The 19,579-nt window shown below is 52.5% G+C and overlaps 1 protein-coding gene across 2 annotated transcripts in view; it reads right to left on the bottom strand.

Annotated features, from left to right (window-relative positions):
* Window positions 1-19,579, bottom strand: part of KIRREL3 (kirre like nephrin family adhesion molecule 3) — a 350,972-nt gene that overhangs the window by 14,844 nt on the left and 316,549 nt on the right. For both annotated transcript variants that reach the window (XM_088066785.1, XM_088066786.1), the window contains exons 8-12: window positions 9,768-9,916; window positions 9,292-9,419; window positions 6,239-6,365; window positions 1,055-1,155; window positions 778-976 (exon numbers count right to left, since the gene is read on the bottom strand). In XM_088066785.1, the coding sequence (XP_087922911.1) occupies window positions 778-976; window positions 1,055-1,155; window positions 6,239-6,365; window positions 9,292-9,419; window positions 9,768-9,916 (704 nt within the window). The remainder of the gene's footprint in view (window positions 1-777; window positions 977-1,054; window positions 1,156-6,238; window positions 6,366-9,291; window positions 9,420-9,767; window positions 9,917-19,579) is intronic.

Genomic DNA, 19,579 nt, shown 5'->3' with positions numbered 1-19,579 from the left:
AAAAACCACTGGCTCTGTTTGCATTGGAAGAAGCCCAAGGCTAATTTTAAGGGGTTCATTTAGCTCTGATTTAATCTGGACGCCAGCCTTGCCTATAAATCACGGCTTAATGAGAACAATCCACCTGCCTGCCCTGGCATTTAATAAAATAGAGGAGAACTGGAGTTCCTCCAGGAGCTAAGCATTCCTCACACAAGCCATCTCCCTCCCCTGCTGTGGAGAGCCCCGAAGTGGAATTTCCCTGGCCATCCCCTAGGAATTGCTGGGAGCGTGGGCCCAGCCCTGTGGGACATTCTGGTGGCCAGGATGGAGAGTTGCCACCAGCCCAAACACCTTCCTCCCGTCACTCCTGTCACCACAGAGCAGTGGGGCCTGCCGGGAGCAGCCACTCCTGTTTCTCCAAGGCTATAAATGATCCTCCAGCCTGGGGCAGTGACATCACCTTGTACTGTGGGATAGGGAGTAAAGGAGGCAGGATCAGCCCGTGCCCTCCAGCTTTAGCAGGCCAGGTAAAATCAGGAATACCTTATCAGGCACAGGCTTTACAGGGCTTGTCCCTGCTCCTGCCCCTTTACCGAGATCATGTGCCCTAAGGATGCAATCCTACAGCTAGCACAGCTGGAGCCTTGTCACCATCCTTCCTAATTTCCTCTTTGGCATCCCAAGAGCTCTCCTGAGCACCTCCTGCCTCTCACAGCACCTCCCCACTCTCACAGCCCAGCCAGGTGCTAATTCCTGCTGCCCAGCAGCCCCCAGCAGCTCCCCAGCAGTGCCCACCTTGCTCCTTGAGCCGGATGATCTCCGTGTCGGAGCCGAAGCTGTTCCAGGCGGTGCAGTTGTAGATGGTTTGGAAATCAGCCCTCACAATGTTGCTGATGGTCAGTGTGGAGATGACCCCCTCATCCGTGCTCACCGTCTCCACCGTGTAGCGCCCGGAGGTCCCGGATTCCAGCACGTTCTCCTTCCAGGACCAGGCCTGCCAAGCGAGAGGGGGGTGAGCCCGGGGCACCCTGAGGTGTTCCAGGCACCCGCCGTGCCCCAGGGTGATACTCACAATTCGGTCTGGCGGCGGAGTGCTGCGGATGAAACACTTGATCTGCCCCTTCTGGCCGTGCAGGGCGTGCTGGGTCTGGGTGCTGGAGATAATGGGGGGCCCTGTGGAGACAGGAGAGGCTGCTGGCACCCCGTGGGACTGGTGGGGATGGGGAGTGCTAGGGGAGCCCTGGATGGATTGGGGTCCATCTCTGAAGGGCAGGGATGGAGAAACAGCCCCATCACCTCTTGTGATGGAGAACACTGAGTGGAGGCTTTGGGCTCTGCTGGGTTTTGGCAAAGCCCCCTCAAAGCAGCAGGGTCCCCCATCTCTGTACCCCCATCCCTGGTGTAATGATCCTGCCCCCATGTCCTTGGTGAGCCTGGCCTCTGAGAGGGGCTGCTTGCTGCAGAAGCAAAGCAAGATCCCTTCCCACCTGGTGTTCCTCTTCTGTGCCTTCCCAGATTCATTACACAACCATTAGACTAACTGCTCTCCAGGGCATTAAGGAAGATGTGGTGGAGAAGTTTCTGCTGGAAAATCTTGACACCCATCAGCTGGGCTCTCCTGTGCCATGTGGATCATGAAAGGAGCCTAGGAGAAAGGGTAGGACAGGCTCTTCCTGAGCCAAACGCCAGCTGAATGGGAAATGTCCTTGTCCTACCTTGGTGAACATCCTGTGATTGGGAGAAAAGAGGTGGGAGAGGAGAGCAGGGCCTGGTGAGATCGGTGTGTCCCTCACTCTTCTAAGAGCCCTGGTCCCCAGGGGAGCAGCACAAGAGCTGGGATCCTAATTACTGTTTATTAACCTCCTTAATTAAAGCAGATTTGCATTTCTATGAGTGGCTTGCTGCTGGGAGAAAAGAAAACAGCAACAACTGGGCTGCAGGGCAGGGAGAGAGCAGTGGCAGGGGCTGTCAGAGCTCCCCCTGCTCCAGCTCTGGAACTTTGGGTATTCCCTTGGGGTTGTCATGCCTGGTTTGGAGTACGTCACTGGGTTTATCTAATACAGCCTCGTGGATTTTTCCCCATTTTCCCCACCTCCCTGCCCTGCACCTGATGTGTTCCTTCAAAAAAAAAGTCTCAGGGATTTGGGGTAAAGTGTGAAGAAAGATTTGCCTGGGTATTCCGCCCTGATTCTCATCCAAATCACACATTTATAAATTTCAAGGATGCACAAAAATATACCAAAGTGCTAAATCTCGGGCATTCTTACATACAGCTGCCTTTTGGAGCTGTCCCATAACCCCTTCCTGAACCAAACTTGCACACTCCCCACTGAGGCACAGCCCTGTCCCTGCTTCCTTACACTGTTCCAAGGGGAGATGGATGGAAAACAAGCTCATTGAAGCACAATTCACTGACCAGTGACCACAGTTCTGGCAGCTCAGGAAATTACTACTGGAAGGGAGCCGCCATCAACATCAGGAATAGCAGGAGCTGGGCGTGAAGGTCAGGACTTGTTTTGCTGTAATGGGCATAGCAGCACGGTACTGGAAACTGTTCTGCCCTTTTTGATGGAAGAAGGTGAAAAAAAAAAAAAGACACTTTGTTGTGTTTTCCTCTCTAAATGCTCAGGATGTTGTTCTAGGCACGATCCCAAGGTGTGAGTTCTCATTTATCCATCGCTGAAAGCCCGGCTTTCCGAAGGGTCTCAGTGGAGGCGACTCCTTGCTTTGCCTGAGGAGCCTCCCGTGGTCACTGATGCTCCTGCTCACCTGGTGATTCCAAAGCCAGCAGAGGCAAGAGCAGTGATGGGATCTGCAGGCCAGGCCTAAACAGTAATAAAAAGAACCATCTCCTTTCCATTTTGATGGTTGTGTGTTACTTATAAATTCTGGAAGTGCTCCAAGACTGGGTGACGCTAGAGAAAAATGGCTTAATAATCATTAAAAGGATCATTTTCCCCAGGGCGAGTGGATTTTAAATGGCACAAATGCCAATGGCTTTGGCTTTTATTATTGCTTCAGGAGCTCCGAGTCGAAGGCTTATCATCATGATAATAGTGGATGACTAAAGACTATTTGTGAGATGAACATGCCCAGAAATAATAGCATGAAGGTGCAGCCTCTTCACATTCAGGGCTGGAGTTTGATTCTCCACCAGGCTCTGGCTCCTTATGAAAGCTGCCAATCTCCAGCTTGGCATTCAGCACCGAGTGTGAGACAGCCCACAGGCAGGGAAAAGGCTCTAAGCAATGTTGCTATGGATATAAATGATGGAGCTATTGGTGGAGGTTATTTTTAGCACCTCAGTGCCAATTTATTTGTGTGGTCCTGGCGGCTCACACAAAAGAGAAGTCTGAGGTGGAAGCCTTCAGGAATGAAAGGATAGGATGGCCTTGGCTTCTCCAGTCTGCTCGAGTCCATCTGAACCTTTCTCCGAAGCACTCAAAATTATTTGGCAGGAGAGTTTTTTTTAACTCCTTGCTTCCTGCAGAAGTCCTGGGCTGGCTGGTTCTTCCTGGTATTGCAAAGGAACATCACAGAATGATCTGGGTTGGAAAAGAATTTAAAACCCATCTCATTCCAGATCCCCTACCATGGGTAGAGACACCTCCCACCAGAGCAGGTTGTTCCAGCCTGGCCTGGAGCCCTTCCTGACACCACGGTGTGCTCCTGACCAAGCAGGGTGGCAGGTCAGCCCCTGCCCTGCTCCCAGCTCTCCAGCATGCCTGACTTCCTTGTTGGGGTGAATCCCAGGCAAATTACATCCTGAATTAGTCACCTGGAGTTGTCCAGCCCTTCCAACAAACTTCTCTTGAACAAGGTGGATGGGGTGGTGGTTCCTGCTCAGCAGCCCCTGCCAGGCAGGGATGGTGCAGTGACAGATGGGACTGCTGCTGGTGATCTGCATGTGAAGGTGACCTTGGGGGGCTTCTGCTGGGGTGGGAGCTGCAACCAGGCTGGGTGCAGTCAAGAGCATCGAGAGGCTTTGGCTGTAAATCCAGCTGCTGCTGATTTATGATGGCACCAGGTTCCTCCCTTCCCTCGAGCCTCTGCTGCTCTGGCCCTGCCAAATGCTGCTGCTTTGCATAATCCTCCTTCCCACTCACCAGACTCTCAATCCTATCTGCTTCCTTGCAGGCTGGTGGCCTTGGCTCTGGCACGGGATTGGGCTGCTCTGCAACCACAGCCCTGTCTGCTGGGTCTGGGTGGGAAGGGCAGGAGGATGCTCTCCCACCCCAACATCATGATTTTGGACGATTTTGGGAGTGGATGGGCTGGTGGGATCACAGGCTCAGAGTGGATCAGGTGATCCCTCAGCTGGGATCTGTGTGCTCAGAGGGATGGATCAGCCCCCAAAAGTCCACGTGCCCAGATCAGGGGCAGTGCAGCCAGCCCAGAAACAACTTCCCAATGCCTGATTTTTTTTGTGGCAAAGGGAGGCATTTGGTAATACCAAGACAATTGTATCACCCTCTGAATTTAAAATCACTTCCAAATATGAGGCATTCAACTTCCCCCTTGAATTACATCAGAACAGAATTCATTAGTTGGATTAGACACACTGCGCCATGGTCTGGAGCTGGAACGCTGCTCCCACTTCAGGACAGGCTTCCAATCCCAGTTCCTGGTGGATGTTGAGCTGCTCAGGGGCTCAGTTCTCCTCACTTGGAGGGCCAGGAGACCATCCTGGCCTGGAGGTGTGGGATTGTCCCTTGGTCCACCACCTGCAGTGACATGTCCCAACGCTGTCACCTTCGGGTGCACCGAGCCCCTGGCAGCATCGTGGGACAGGATGTGCAGGCAGTCAGCTCCTGGGAGATGCTCAGGGCTGAGCAGTGAACCCCATGCATGGATTTCATTTGCTCCCCAGCAGTTTCCCCAGGCATAAGCTGGGGGAAAAAAAAAGTTGCTGGAGAGAAAGTTTTCTAGTCAGTGCTGCAAATGCCCAATCCTGTGGGGAGCTCTGCTCTGCTCTCAGGGCATCCCTGTGCCTGGTAGGTGTCAGGGAAGGAGCATGTTCTTTGTGCTAATTTGTTGCTTTGTTTTCCATGAGCTCATTTAATTGTAATTAAAACCCAGCAGCTGCTGGGGAAGGAGACTGAAGGCGCCGAGGATCTGAGCCCAAGACAGGGGAATGGTTGGTTTTCAGTCCCTGCTGCGTTGCCCTTGGCTTCCTTTTCTAGGATTATAGAAATGTGGAAGAGTTTGGGTGGGAAGTGACCTTTAAAAGTCATCCAGTCCTACCCCCTTGCCATGACAGGGACACTTTCAGCTAGATCAGGTTGCTCAGGGCCCTGTCCAGCCTGTCCTTGAATGTTTCCAGGGAACCGGGGCATCCACCGTCTGCATTATCTGTGTTTGAAATCAATGCTTGCCTGAGCTGCCTCCTGCTTATTTTCTTCTCTTGTGACAGTGAGTGGGGAGTGAAACCTGCCAGTTTGTCATGCAGGTGAGAGACAATGCAAAATTCATCCTCTGCTTACACCATTTGCAGCCTGCCTGCCTCTTTCCCTGCCGTATTTACGCTGAAATTTGTTACCAGCTGCTGCGAGGTCCTGGCCAGGGCATCATTAAACTCCAGAGCTCTGGGTGTGAGCCCAGGGCACATCCTGACACAGTGCTGGATGAGCCCTGAGCAGCCATGGAGGAATCCTGACAGGAATCCTGGCAGGAATGTTCACAATATCCCCACAGGTATCCTCATATGGACTGGAGAGAGTGATTAGGCTCCTGGTCTTGGATCCAGACTCAATTCCCAGCTCTCCAGGTGTACAATAGAGACAACAGCACTCTCTGACCTTGCGAGGATTTTGCAAGATTAATCTATGAAAGATTTAAAGCTGCCAGCTCCCAACTACTCAACAAACCCCTGTTGATAATAAGGAACTGTGTGGGACTGAGCAAATGTTGATTTTTTTTTTTGCTTTAACTTGTGCATTTCCAGGCAAAATAATGCAAAATCCACTTTACTCCAATTGCCTGGATCCCTGATCCAACTGGGGGTGGGGTTTGCTCCAAAAGGAAGTGTCTGAGGTGATAATTTGGGAACAAGAGCTGTCAGAGCAACAGGATCAAGGCAGGAGGGGAATGGTGGAAGGGAAGCAGGAGGGAATGGTGGAAGGGAAGCAGGAGGGAATGGTGGAAGGGAAGCAGGAGGGAATGGTGGAAGGGAAGCAGGAGGGAATGGTGGAAGGGAAGCAGGAGGGAATGGTGGAAGGGAAGCAGGAGGGAATGGTGGAAGGGAAGCAGGAGGTACCGTTGACGGTGAGCGTCACCTCCCGCTCCCCCGCGCCCACCCGTGGCACCACGGCTCGGCACACGTATTTCCCGGCGTCCTCCTGGCGGACTGACTTCAGAATCAGCTTGTTCTCATTGCTCAGGACCTGAAAGAGAGGAGGGAAGCTTTCAGGTGGGCCATGAGAAGTTACAGACAAAACAAATTACCTGAGTTACAGGAGCTGTGCCACCAGCTCCTGAGCATCCTTGGGAAAGCCAAGTGGATGAGCCCAAAGTCTGGCATTGCATGGAAACAGCTTACTGCTGTTGACCAAAGAATAAAGAAACACCACAGTTTTTTTGGGGTGGAATTAGAAATCCTGTTCCTATTCATGAATTTTTACAAACTCCAGTTTTGCAAGAAGTTCAAGATATAAGAGAAAAATTTTGGTGGCTGCAGTGACACAGGCAGAAAAACCTCAGAGGGAATTACACTCTACACTTGCACCTCCACATTCACAGGCACAGGGGAGGCTGCTGGGATTGACTCGGGGATTTTAAGCCCAGAAGTGATGGTGGATGTGGCAGACACCTTGGAACAGGTCTGGATAGCCAGGGAAATCTCAGCTGGCTTTGGTCAGCCCCCTGCTATGGACTGGCTGACGGTGTCTCAGCTCTGTTGCTCCCCTGCCCTGCTGTGCAAGAGCAGCTTTATTAAACCTGGAAAAGCACAGAAGCTGAGGGATCTGGCTGAGGCTGTCTGCAGCATCTTGGCACTGCTGGGTTTGAAAAAAACCATGGCAGATCTCAAACAGAGAGTGGATTCTGGAGCGGTGACTGGGAGCGAACTCCTCCAGTTGCCCTTGGTTTTCTCCCCCAGGGCTCCTCAGGTCATAGCACATCATCTCTCCTCCTCCTCAGCACACACTGCTGGGTGAGCCTCTGGCTCTGCTGGTTGCTGCTCCCACAGCTCTGGGAATCAGGGCTGATGCAGTGGTTGGATGTGGAGCTGGGTCTCTCTGCAGCAAGGTGGGGGTCTCAGCCCTAACCTGGGACAAGGCAGAGGCACAGAGGGTCAGGTCCCTTTAAACCCACTGTGTTAGCACTGATTGCAGAGTTAGCCATAAAAACACCTGTGTTTACTTGGCCTCAACCTCTCTTTGGTCTCTGACTTGCTTCTTTTTTGTGAAAAAAGGAGAAAAGAAGGCGATCTTGAGGGACTTCAACAGGCTCTGAGAACAGAGGGGCTGGGGAAGAAGCAGCTGTGATCCCAGGTCCCAGTGGGATGGCTGGGTGCTGATGGCTTTACAAAGCACCATCCTCTGCCAGAATCCCTCTGGGCAGATGGAGGTAGCTCTGGTGACCAGCATAACCATCTCTGCTGGGTTTTACCAGCTGGAGGGTCTCTGTCCTGAGATCACACAATCATGGAACTGTTTGGCTTGGAAGGGACCTCGAACACCTCAAACATGTCTCATTCTAATCCTCTGCCATGGGCAGGGACACCTTCCCCTATCCCAGGTTGCTCCAAGGCCCATGCAACCTGGTCTTGGGCACTTCCAGGGATGGGGCAGCCACAGCTGCTCTGGGCACCCTGTGCCAGGGCCGCACAGAGAAGAATTTCTCCCTAATATCTCATCTAACCCTGCCCTCTGGTAGTGGGAAGCCTTTCCCCTTGTCCTGTCACTTCAGACTCTTGTCCCCAGTCCCTCTCCATCTCTCCTGGAGCCCCTTTAGGCCCTGGCAGGGGCTCTGAGCTCTCCCTGGAGCCTTCTCCTCTCCAGGTGAGCACCCCCAGCTCTCCCAGCCTGGCTCCAGAGCAGAGGGGCTCCAGCCCTGGAGCAGCTCTGTGGCCTCCTCTGGACTTGCTCCAGCAGCTCCAGGTCCTTCTGAAGTTGGGGGCTCAGAGCTGGGCACAGCACTGCAGATGGGGTCTCATGAGGAAGTAGTGGAAGGGCAGAATCATCCCCTTCATTGTGCTCCAAGAAGTTCCAGCGTGATGGAACTCAGCTGGGGAGAGGCAGATAAAAAGGGAGAAGGTGGCTGTGCCTGGGCACTGCTGGATAACAAAGGCAAGCCCTGATGGGGGGCTGGGGCTGGAGCAGGAGGGTGAGGCAGCCCTTTTTCCCAGCTCCTACAGCCACCTTGAGATGGTGGAACAACTGTCTGTGTGTGATAACCCAGAGAAACAGCCGTGGCAGCTGTGGGATGGGAAACCACCCAGGAATTATTGACCCACTGGGATTCCTTTGCTGATTCAAACCATCAGCTCTCCCAAGGCTATAATTTCTTCCCAGGAGATGGCCTTCACCAAGGCCATTATTTTTGGAAAAAACACCCCAGCAGTTAATGCCTCAATGTCCCCAGAGGAGGAGAGGACTCAGCCCCTCCATGGGGGCCCAGCTCTCCAATTCCAGCATTGACCTGGAACAGCAGTGTTTCCTCATCCACAGATCTGCCCAGGTGAAGCAGGTTGGGCTTTTCAAACCCAGACCTGTGTGTGCTTCTGAATGAGTTTTACATCTCAGCTTTTTCTTTAGTTTTTTCCTGTGGCTTTGCTCAGCCCTCCTGTCTGTAAAGAGGGATCAGAGCATCTCCTGCCTCCCAAGGCTGACTGAGCCACATTTACGATTGGCAAAGCTCCTTACGATTTTCAGTACATAAGAGATGTGGAGAAATCTGCTGGGACAGATCCAAGCTCTGCCCTGGGGCAGGCTCCAGTCGACAGCAGGGAGTGCTGGGGTGAACATACAGGGATGTGAGATCCCAGGCCTGGGGGGCAGAAAGGACCATCCCAAGAAAGACCATCCCATGAAGGTCTATCCCAGGAAGGACCATCCCACATAGGACCATCCCAGAAGGAACCACATGCAGGTGAATTGCAGAACTGTTCCCCATCAGTGAGATGTTAAGTGATGCTCTGGTTCAACCCTTCTGTCCACCATCATGGAAATAAATTCCCCCACTCTCAGGACCCCTTTGCATTTGGAGGAGCCAGCATTCATCCAGCCAGGAGCTCCCAGACCACGTGGGCTCCATGGGAAGCATCCCACAGCACCCTGGACGTGCCCCCTGCCCCACAGCGGTTCTTACCACGCCTGAGCCTCGCTTCATCCAGACGATGGTGAGAGAGGGGTTCCCAGTCCAGGCACAGTTGAACACGGCGTCTGAGCCCAGGTCAACCAGGAGGGACTGAGGTTCTGTCGCCATCCTGGGCCCAACTGTGCAGAGGAAACTGGAGTTACTGCCAGTGACGGGCTCTGCCAGCCAGAAACCCTCAAACCAAACAGCTCAGAGGGAGCAGTGGTACATCTTGATGGGCCCCAAATAGAGAAAAGCCTCAGGCAAGTGCCTGCTGCAGCTCCAGAGGGACCAGCTCCCCAGTGATCACCCCACGAGCTCACAAGGAAATCACAGGTCCAACCACAGGAGCATTTACGAAGCGTGAGAGGAGAGCCCAGCAAGTCCTGCCACCGTGGGCAAGTCAGACTGAGCTGTGCCTGCTTCCCGCTGCTTTTCAGCAGCTCTGCTGAGCCTGGAAGCCGGGCTCAAGCCAACAGGTTACTCACAGTAAACATCCACGGTCCTGCTGATGTTTGTGCTGCCCAGGGCATTGGTGACCTCGCAGGAGACGGGCTCAAAGAAGAACGTGTGGTCCACGATGGTTTCGTAGAAGTCACCGGAGGCTTCCTTTATAACCTGGCCTTTTTTGGCCCACCTGTGGAAGGAAACAGAGCATCGTTGTGGTGCTGTTTTGTGTCTCTTGCCATCTCCACATGTAGCTGTCACAGTGCTGGGGGCAGCATGCCCAGAATGTCCCTGACTTCAGAAGGGACATGAATTTGTCCTCAGCATCGTCCCCTTCCTCAGGGATTTAGGGACTACAGCCACAGGTTTCGGAGAGGAGCCATCAGAGAGATGTGTATATGTACCACAGAAACCTTTCCAATAGAAACCTAAATTCTATACCCTGTTTCACTGGGAATACACCTCATTCTTTAGGATTGTGAAGGACCTTAGTGATGGGAGGAATGGGACATGGAGGGTCTCTACTTGATGGGGAATGACAGTCCCTTCCTGAACGCTTGTCAACAACACTGCCGGTTCTTCCACATCTGTGTTGGTTTGGCAAAACCATAAAACACTTTCTGCTGCCCCTCACTTGGACACTTTTCTTCTTTTTTATTTTTATTTTTTTCCCCAGTCAATGAGAACTTTATCCCTTTAAGGCAGCTGAAATAACATTTCCCGAAAAGCCAAGCTGGCATTTGCAACACTGCAACTTGCAAATTGTCTTGGAGAACAAGCTGTCAACTCAGCACTTGAATTAAGCCCTGTTTGCCAAACAATGAGCAAATGTGACCTAATGGGGCACCATCTGGCAACCTGCCACTCGGGAACGGGTGGGAGAGGCAGGAGATGCTGTCAGGCAGTGTGAAACTCCAGCCACTCTCCAGGGAAGGGAAAAAAAAAAGCCTGGGGAAAAAAACCACATAATAATCCTCCCGAAACAACTGACAGGTAAATTGGAGGGAAGAGGGTTTCCCTGAGGAGTCTCTGCCTTGTTGTTTCGGGGCTGCCCCTGTGGTTGTGCTGGATGCGTTGGGGAGGATGTAGGCACTGGGAGCTGGGCTCTGGAGAGAGGAAGGAGCGGCGGAGGCTGCTCCCCACGCGGGGACCCTGCGGGGTTTGGGGAAAGCTGTCCCCTTTCAAGGCAGGCAGCATCTGCTCCTGCTCCTCCCAGCACTCTCCTGCTTCTTTCTGCTTGTTCCTGTCACTCTGCCGTGGTTCCCCATTGCTTCAGTGCTGCCCCAAAGGCAGCCAAGGACAACTGGAGTCGCAGGGAGCTCCTGCTGAAGGTCCATAGGCACTGACGTGTCTCAGCGGGGCTGGAGACAGAGCGGAATGCTGCTCCATGGCAGGATGGAGAATACCCTGAACGCTGCCAGAGCCAATTCCCCGAGCACCTGGCACTGAGAACCTCCGTGCCTCCTGCCAGTGATGGCACAGCGCTCTGAGAGGTGTTCCCGGCTGGATGGAAGTGCTTGGGATGCCCTGACCTGCCCTAGCCTTCCATTTATCTTCACACTTCTAACAGATGCTGACTGGCCACCGCAGCTTCCCTCCCCTGCCTCCCTCCTCCCTCGCCTCCCCCTCCAATAATTAATCAGGAGATGCCGGTTTTATTCCTAGGGCTGCGCTGGTGTTAATGAGGGAGGTTCCGTATGGGAAGAGCCGCACAAGCGGAGCCTTCCAGGTGCTGCTCCCAAGGTCTGAGTGGTCAGTGATGCTTTGGTGACGCCTTTCCCCTCCCGGAGGGAATTGCAGCCCAAGCCAAGCGGCTTGTTCGGGGTTAGGCTGCAATGCTGAGCTCAGCATCCTGCTTCCCTGCCTCCCCCTGGATCCGCCTGCCCTTCTGCCTCCCAGCCACGGGAGCGCTGTGCCCGCTGTGGGAGACATCAGCCAGGGCTGCATCCCTGGGGATGGGCCAGGGGAGGGACAGGGACATCTGCCACACGTCTGGAACCTCGTGCCCAAAGACTGGCACAGCCTGTGGGATGGAGATGAGCTCCTGACATCTCCTGCTTGGTTTGCTGCTCCAAAAGGTCTGAATTTGTATGGGAGGGAGGGAGGGAGGGAGGAAGGGAGGAAGGGAGGAAGGAAGGAAGGAAGGAAGGAAGGAAGGAAGGAAGGAAGGAAGGAAGGAAGGAAGGAAGGAAGGAAGGAGGGAAGGAGGAAGGGAGGAAGGAAGGAAGGAAGGAAGGAAGGAAGGAAGGAAGGAAGGAAGGAAGGAAGGAAGGAAGGAAGGAAGGAAGGAAGGAAGGAAGGAAGGAAGGAAGGAAGGAAGGAAGGAAGGAAGGAAGGAAGGAAGGAAGGAAGGAAGTGGCGGAAGGAAGGAAGGAAGGAAGGAAGTGGCGGAAGGAAGGAAGGAAGGAAGGAAGTGGCGGAAGGAAGGAAGGAAGTGGCGGAAGGAAGGAAGGAAGTGGCGGAAGGAAGGAAGGAAGTGGCGGAAGGAAGGAAGGAAGGAAGGAAGGAAGGAAGGAAGGAAGGAAGGAAGGAAGGAAGGAAGGAAGGAAGGAAGGAAGGAAGGAAGGAAGTGGCGGAAGGAAGGAAGTGGCGGAAGGAAGGAAGTGGCGGAAGTGGCGGAAGGAAGGAAGTGGCGGAAGGAAGGAAGGAAGGAAGGAAGGAAGGAAGGAAGGAAGGAAGGAAGGAAGGAAGGAAGGAAGGAAGGAAGGAAGGAAGGAAGGAAGGAAGGAAGGAAGGAAGGAAGGAAGGAAGGAAGGAAGGAAGGAAGGAAGGAAGGAAGGAAGGAAGAAAGGAAGGTCCAGCTGGTGAATGGGGAAATGCCCCTTGCTCTTTGTCAGGAATATTTCTGCTCCATTAAGCTCCTTTTACAATGTTGTCCCTGTAGCTATTCCCAGCCATGAGCAGTTTTCCAGCCTCTGGAGGGTCTCGTTCTGCTCCTCAGGTGCTCAAGGGAGGCATCAGGCACATGAAACCATTTTTTTTCAGCAGTCGGTGGGACAGGCTGTGGCACCAAACCTTTGGGACAATCCAGAACTTCTCTTGTGCCAGGCACTTCCTGAGTTATTTTGGACAAGTCTACCCTCCCTGCTATGCAAAGGACAAGAAGGAGGCTTCAAGATGAGGATAAAAGTGACTGGGTCATGTCCTTGCACCTGCCTGCAGCTCATCCTCCCAACATTCCCAGAGAGCACAGGGAATTGGAACCAGATGGAGAAGTGTCTGGAGGTGGGTTTGAGCTGGGCTGACTTCAGCTGGGATCCTTCTGGATGTTGCAAAACAGAGAACAAGGTTTCCAAGAGCTGTTTGACATCGCAGCTGCTTGGGAAAACACCCCCAACAACCGTGGCAAGGTGCTTTATGGATTTGTTCAAAACCCATCGCTGCTGCAAAACTGGATTTCCTGAGTGTGGAGATGTGTCACAAACACCAATTTTTCGTGCTTCAGCAGAGATCAAGGTTCTCTCTCCAGTTTTCCAAGGCTTAACATGGCTAAATCAATGTGGCTGAATGAGCAGTATAGATCTTTTATAATGTCAAATTGGTTTTTAATAATGGAAGCTGATAACCCTCTTGAAAGCTTCCCATGATGGGCTCGTGGACAGCCAGAAGGCAACTTACTGAGGGTTTTAACAAGCCCATCATGTGCCTTGCTCACCTATTAACCATTCAGTTGTTATTTATAAACAGAACTTGGATAAAATGGAGCAGAGAAGATGGGAGGATGCTCCTGCAGCCCCATCCACCACCTCCACTGCTGTGGCTCTCTGTGATTTCTTCCTCCTGTCTCCATGTCCGTACTGCAGCAAGCCTGGCTCCCAGCCAGCACTCCCGTCCTGCAGGAGACCAGGGGCTCTTTCATTTATGTTGTTCCCTTGAAGGTATTTATAGATTGCAAATGCACCACCCAGGGTCTTTTCCAGGCTGTGTAACTGTACCTGCTTTCATCTCTCCCCGTTTGACTTGGCCACTAGCTTGCCTGTCACTGCACTGATTTCACCCTTGGCCAGACTCCAGTGCAGGGGCTGCAGGGGCAGGGGGGCTCCTCTGAGCCAGGAGAGGGGTGAGGGTCTGTCTGGGGGGATCCTGCCCACAGGACCTGTTTCTGGGACTCCCTTGGGCTCTCCAGGCTGGGGGGTAGCACAGGCAGAGGGGTTGCTGTGGGACCCAGTGCCCTGGGTTGTCCCCACAGGGTGACAGTGGGGTCATTTCCTGCGCTCTAGCACTGACAGGCAGCAGCTCTGAACTCACCCCTGCTCCCACCATTCCACGTCCTATGACCAGTGCAGATCACAGAGCCATAATCCCAGAAGGGTTTGGGCTGGAAGCGACCTTAAAGCTCATCTTGTCCCATTGGGAGTGGCACTTTCCACTGTCCCAGGCTGCTCCAAGCCCTGTCCAACCTCACCTTGGGCACTTCCAGGGATCCAGGGGCAGCCCCAGCTGCTCTGGGCACCCTGTGCCAGGGCCTGCCCACCCTGACAGGGAACAATTCCTTCCCAAGATCCCATCCAACCCTGCCCTCTGGCACTGGGAGCCATTCCCTGTGTCCTGTCCCTCCATCCCCTGTCCCCAGTCCCTCTCCAGCTCTCCTGGAGCCCCTTCAGGCCCTGGCAGGGGCTCTGAGCTCTCCCTGGAGCTTCTCCTCTCCAGGTGAGCACCCCCAACTCTCCCAGCCTGGCTCCAGGGCAGAGATGTTCACATTTTCTCATCTTCCTTTCTCCTCACCAAGCACCAGCTCAGTCTGTGTCCCCAGATGGGCATTTCTTCCCCTGTGGGCTGAGTTTCATTCTGTTCTTTCCTTTGCCATATTTCTAATGTGCTTTTTGTTTCCCTCTGGCCTCTCTGGAGGCAGTACCAGGTGCCTCCCAATTCAGTATCTTCTGCAAATTGAATTTGCTCGGGTGATGGAAGAAAACAAATTTCAACCAGGAAAGAGATATTTTGATCCAAGTTTCAAAGGGGTTTTTACAGTCAGCACTGAAAAGCTGGTGATTAAAGAATGAACAAAAAATAGAATACCTGCAGTGGGTCCTTTTAACACTGAAGAGGGAGGGAGAAACTTTTCTAAGGAGACATTCTTCAGGGAAATAGCATTTTTCTGACTCCATTGATTGCTTCCCAGCTAAGAGTACATACAAGCAAATAAGAGAGGACAGTTTGGGATTTGTCAGCTCCTAAACAATGCTGGGGCTATGTTTTGGCTTCATCCATGCTCACGCTCACCTGAATGAACACCTCCCTGTCTGCCCTACAAGGACTTGTAATCCTTCAACACCCATGTGGGAGCAAACCAGTGACTTCCCAGCCCTGGGAAAGCTGGAGAACTCTACAAAATCTTCTTTAGAAAGGTCTTCATCAGACCACGGCTCCTTCCAGCAGCACAGGAACCCCTGGGGGTTAACATGGGGCTGCTGGAGCTCTCTGGACTCTGAAATGCTCCATCAAGCACTGCACAAATCCACCCTGCAGGTTCCAGGGAGGATTTTGGAGCTCCCAGCAGCTCTGAACGAGCACTCCTGGCAGCGTGGCTGCTCTGGTGGCGAATAACCCGGGGAAGTGGAGTGTGTCATCAGTTTTAATTAACAATGCAAAATAAAGTGGTTGCTTGCCATATAAATCGTGTTTACTAAGAATTACTTAAAATGGATAAATATTTTCTTGGACGCATTTTAATTGCTTAATAAAAGTACCAAGAACACCCACAAATACCTTAAATAAATGCATGGCTCAGGGAAAGAATTAATTAACATTTCATTCCTGGGAATGGCTATTAATTGCTACAAATTGCTCAGAGAATGGGTTTTGTGGCTTTATTGCCAGCAGTACCTTCAGTTCCTAGTGTGTGATGTGACAGTCCCCTCCTCTCACCCTCAAAGGAGAGAAGTCCCCAGCGGGATGCCGTGAGCACCACCCCAAATGCCCTGAGGCCCCTTGGTGTCCTCCAAGGGGAGGAGATGGTGTTTTGATGATGACATTCTGGCATCCTTTGGAGGTCCAGAGGGGACAGGGACAATGGATGGCTCCTGCTAGTGACAGCCTTGTGAGAAACGATGGAGTGAGGTTCCCAGCCCGAGCGGTGTCACGGTACCCCCCGCACGGCTCCGGCGTGATGCATCGCACAAATTATTTCTTTATTATGGGTAAATTTTCATAATGCTGATGTATGGGGTTATTCCTCCTCTCCCTCCTGCTCCCTCCCTAATGAAGACGTGTGGGCCTTGCGCGGTTCCTCCGCGGCTCCTCCGCCTCCCCCTCTGCTGTGGGTTCATTTATCAGCCCTGGCTGCGCTCTCCACCATCTCAATTGCACGGCTGCCCCTTCCAGCCTGGCTTTCCTCGAGCTCAGGAGGAAAGAGCCTTGGGAATTCTGGCTGAGGCTTGGCTGGCCCTTGATCACGGGGACTGGGGTGTGGAATCACGGAGCCAGGGAATTGTTCAGGTTGGAAAGGACTCTGAGATCATCACTCCAACTGCTAACCCAGCAGTGCCAAGGTTACACCTTGTCCCTAAGCACCATGACCACAGGAGTTTTTTAACACCTTCAGGGATGGTGACACCACCACTGCCCTGGGCAGCCTGTACCAAGGCCTGACAACCTTTCCATGAAAAAATTTTTCCTAATATCCAACCTAAACCTGACCTAGGGCAACTTGAGGCCATTTCCTCTTGTCCTGTCCCTGTTCCCTGGCAGCAGAGCCCGACCCCCCGGCTGTCCCCTCCTGGCAGGGAGTTGTGCAGAGCCAGAAGGGCCCCCTGAGCCTCCTTTGCTCCAGGCTGAGCCCCTTTCCAGCTCCCCCAGCCTCTCCTGGTGCTCCAGCCCCTTCCCAACTCCATTCCCTTCTCTGGATGTGCTCCAGCACCTCAATGTCTTTTTTTTTTTTGTAGTGAGTGGCCCAAAACTGGCCACAGGATTTGAGATGTGGCCTCCCCTGTGCTGACTACAGGGGAAGAAAGCACATGGAAAGGGATTTCCTTGTGTATTGTATACCCTGTACTCAAGGAAAGGCTTCCAAGCCTCCAGCTCCCATCCTGACAAACCTCCATGCACACACAGCTGCCGTGGTGATGACCTCTTCCCAAACCTCTCTATCCCAATTTAGGGATCTTGGCTTCATCGTGAAGCCAGCCTTGAGTTCTAATGGTGGAAATGCTCAGATGCAGAGATTCCAACTTTGCTTATCTCCTCCTGCCTATTTTTTTCCCTTTTTTTATTTTAAACAAATAAACAAGGAGAAAGATTGCAACCTTTTCCCAAATTTCAGACTTCTACCCCTGACAAGGACCTGTTTGGTGTCTGATTGTGCTCACCACGATGCACCAGTTGCCGCTACTGGGGTTGGATTGTTTTTAAACACTCTGGGATTTTGATGATAATAATAACACCTCATTGCAGTGGAAAATTTTGGCTTGATTCGCCATCTCATCTCGGCTCCAGTGCTCCCACTCCTGTCAAGCCAGGAGGCTGGGATGAGCCTGATTGCTCATCAGCTGCAGGCTTCAAGGGCAGTGCCTGGGTTTTGCATCTCCTCCTCACCATCAGCAGGTCCCGTGGGTGGGAAAAATCCATGAGGGGCCCCAAATCACCCTTGAAGATGTTCATTGAGAGTTCAGCTCTGAGAAGGGCATTGGGGTAGTGGAGGAGAGATTATCAGGGACACCCTGGGGTCAGGTCTGTGCTGCCCAACGCACAGAAACCTGAAAGAAGTGGGGTGAGAAGGTTTCTCTCTCCCAGATGACAGAATTAAAGCCATGCCACCACTCCGCGCACCCACCATGGTTCATTTTTGGAGAGAAACCAATCAAAACAATCTTTCTCTTCGCACAGGGATCGGAACAAACTGGCTGCAGAAGCGAGAGGGAGAAGTAAACAAAGCTGTTAACTTGTCAATGACTTGACTGATCAAGCGTGGGGAATAGCTGGAGAGGGCTGATGAGCCGTGCAGATAATCAATGGACCCGGCACCGCAGCTGGCGCTGCACAGAGCTCCAGAGACACGGAGAGCCCACGGGCTGGGCTCGGCCAGGGGATGGGGAATAAAACCTGCCCAGTGCACCTGCAGCCCAGCAGGTGCAGAGTGGAGCAGAGCCAGCAGGGTCACGGACACTGGATTTAGTGGCAGGGAGGGGTTGGCCAAAGCTCATCCCACCGTGTCCCCCTGGCTCCTTCCCTGCACCAGGGGCTGTGAAGGACCCTGGTCCTGAAGGAAACCAGAGAGGCCCTGCTGGAAAAGCTGTTACTGTTTCAAAGGGAGAGCATCCAACTTCATGGACTGGGTGATTCCTTCTGAAAATCAAGCTGCTTTTGTGACAGATCAAAACAAAAAGCAGACACTTTAGATGTTGTGCTGTTTTAACCCCGCTGTTTAAAATCCCCCCTCCTCCTCCACCCCATCACATGATGGGGCTGGGCACCAAACCTGTCCCCATTAATCCGTGTTTGGCACTTCTCTTGTCACTATGGATGTTTTTCTGCCCCTCCCCTTTCACAAATTCACCCTCTTTCACAATAACTCATTTCCCCTCTAAGGAGGGGACTTTAGATTTAAGAATCTTTGGCCTCAGAATCATAGAATCATATGAAAATTGTAATTTTTCTCCCCAAGTTAAATTATGAACATTAAATTCCTCATTTTAATGTATGTGGAGAAAGTTTAAAACCATTCAGACTATGACAGCCAGCTGCCAAAACTGCTTATCCTGGGGAAATACTGGGGATGTGAGTCACCCCCCAGTCCTGGATGAGCTTGGAGATGTCACCTCTCCCTGGGGAGTTTTTTACCCCTTTGACAGTGATTCTGCATTTCATTTTTCCTGCCTACATCATCTTGACTTACCCCACCACACAATAGACATGACTAATAGCTTAACTATTATTTTGGGTAATCCAATTTCATCACGTGGTTTGTGTTTTCTCAAATCGTTTAACAGGATTAGTCCTTTCTGGGGTCTTCCTACCCCACTCCACCTCCGTAGCAGAATGTCTTTAGCCAGATTTATGGATGCTGGCATGTTGAAGAGCTAATTCTCTGCTGTGTTTATCCTCCTCCTCAGTGCAAAGTGAATCTTAGTGCTGTGAAGCTGCTCAAACTTGCCTTTGCCTCTGTCCCAGTTCCTATTTTCCACCCGTGCTTGAGGCCTTTGCAACTTTACACCTCAATGTACAATGCCTTTGAGACTGACAGGAAAAAGGCAATGGTGAATGGGGACAGAAACTCACAGGTCTTCATCAGCAGAGCTGCTGCTTGGGGATCTTGATGCTGGGCTGGGACCTCGTGTTCCAGATCACTGGAGCTGCCAGATCCACACATTTCAGGGCAGAAATGACTGGCACAGCAGGCAGCAATGGCTCGTGCCTTTCTGCACAACAGAGAGCTGCTGGGTGTCTGGGTCTTCTTCAAGGATTTTCTTTTTCTTGGTTGGCTCCTAAAGTTCCTCTGAGGCTTGGACCTGGTCCTGAGTTTGGGATATTTTCAAGGGCTTTGTGGTTTGATGTCTGTAGCATGAGAGGATCTGCTGTCATAGCAAGAGGAGACAGACCTCGGGCCAAGTTTATATTAACTCTTCAAGGACAGTGGCCAACCTTGGACATGTCAAACAGCCCAGGCAATGCTCTGGGCCACCAAAAACGGTGCCCACCAACCTGAGCAGTTCTGTCTGACTTTCCAGCCCCAGCAGTGTCCCTAAAGCCCTCCTTCCCCATGGCAGCCACTGTTCCCATCCCATGACTCAGGCTTGTTCCGTGTGCTCTGTCTGACTCCTGGCATGTCCTCAGCTTGGTGTGAGGCACAGCTCCTTCTCTGGCAGGTTCCCTGGCCTGCCCTGCCAGAACAGTTAATTATTCAGGGCTCAACTGT

The sequence above is a fragment of the Pseudopodoces humilis genome, chromosome 25, assembly GCF_049639895.1.
Source record: "Pseudopodoces humilis isolate 2021_Gansu_Grassland_sample_001 chromosome 25, ASM4963989v1, whole genome shotgun sequence".
Taxonomy (NCBI): Eukaryota; Metazoa; Chordata; class Aves; order Passeriformes; family Paridae; genus Pseudopodoces; species Pseudopodoces humilis.
The sequence above is the reverse complement of the archived record's forward strand: the minus strand, read 5'-3'. Positions and strand labels throughout refer to the sequence as shown.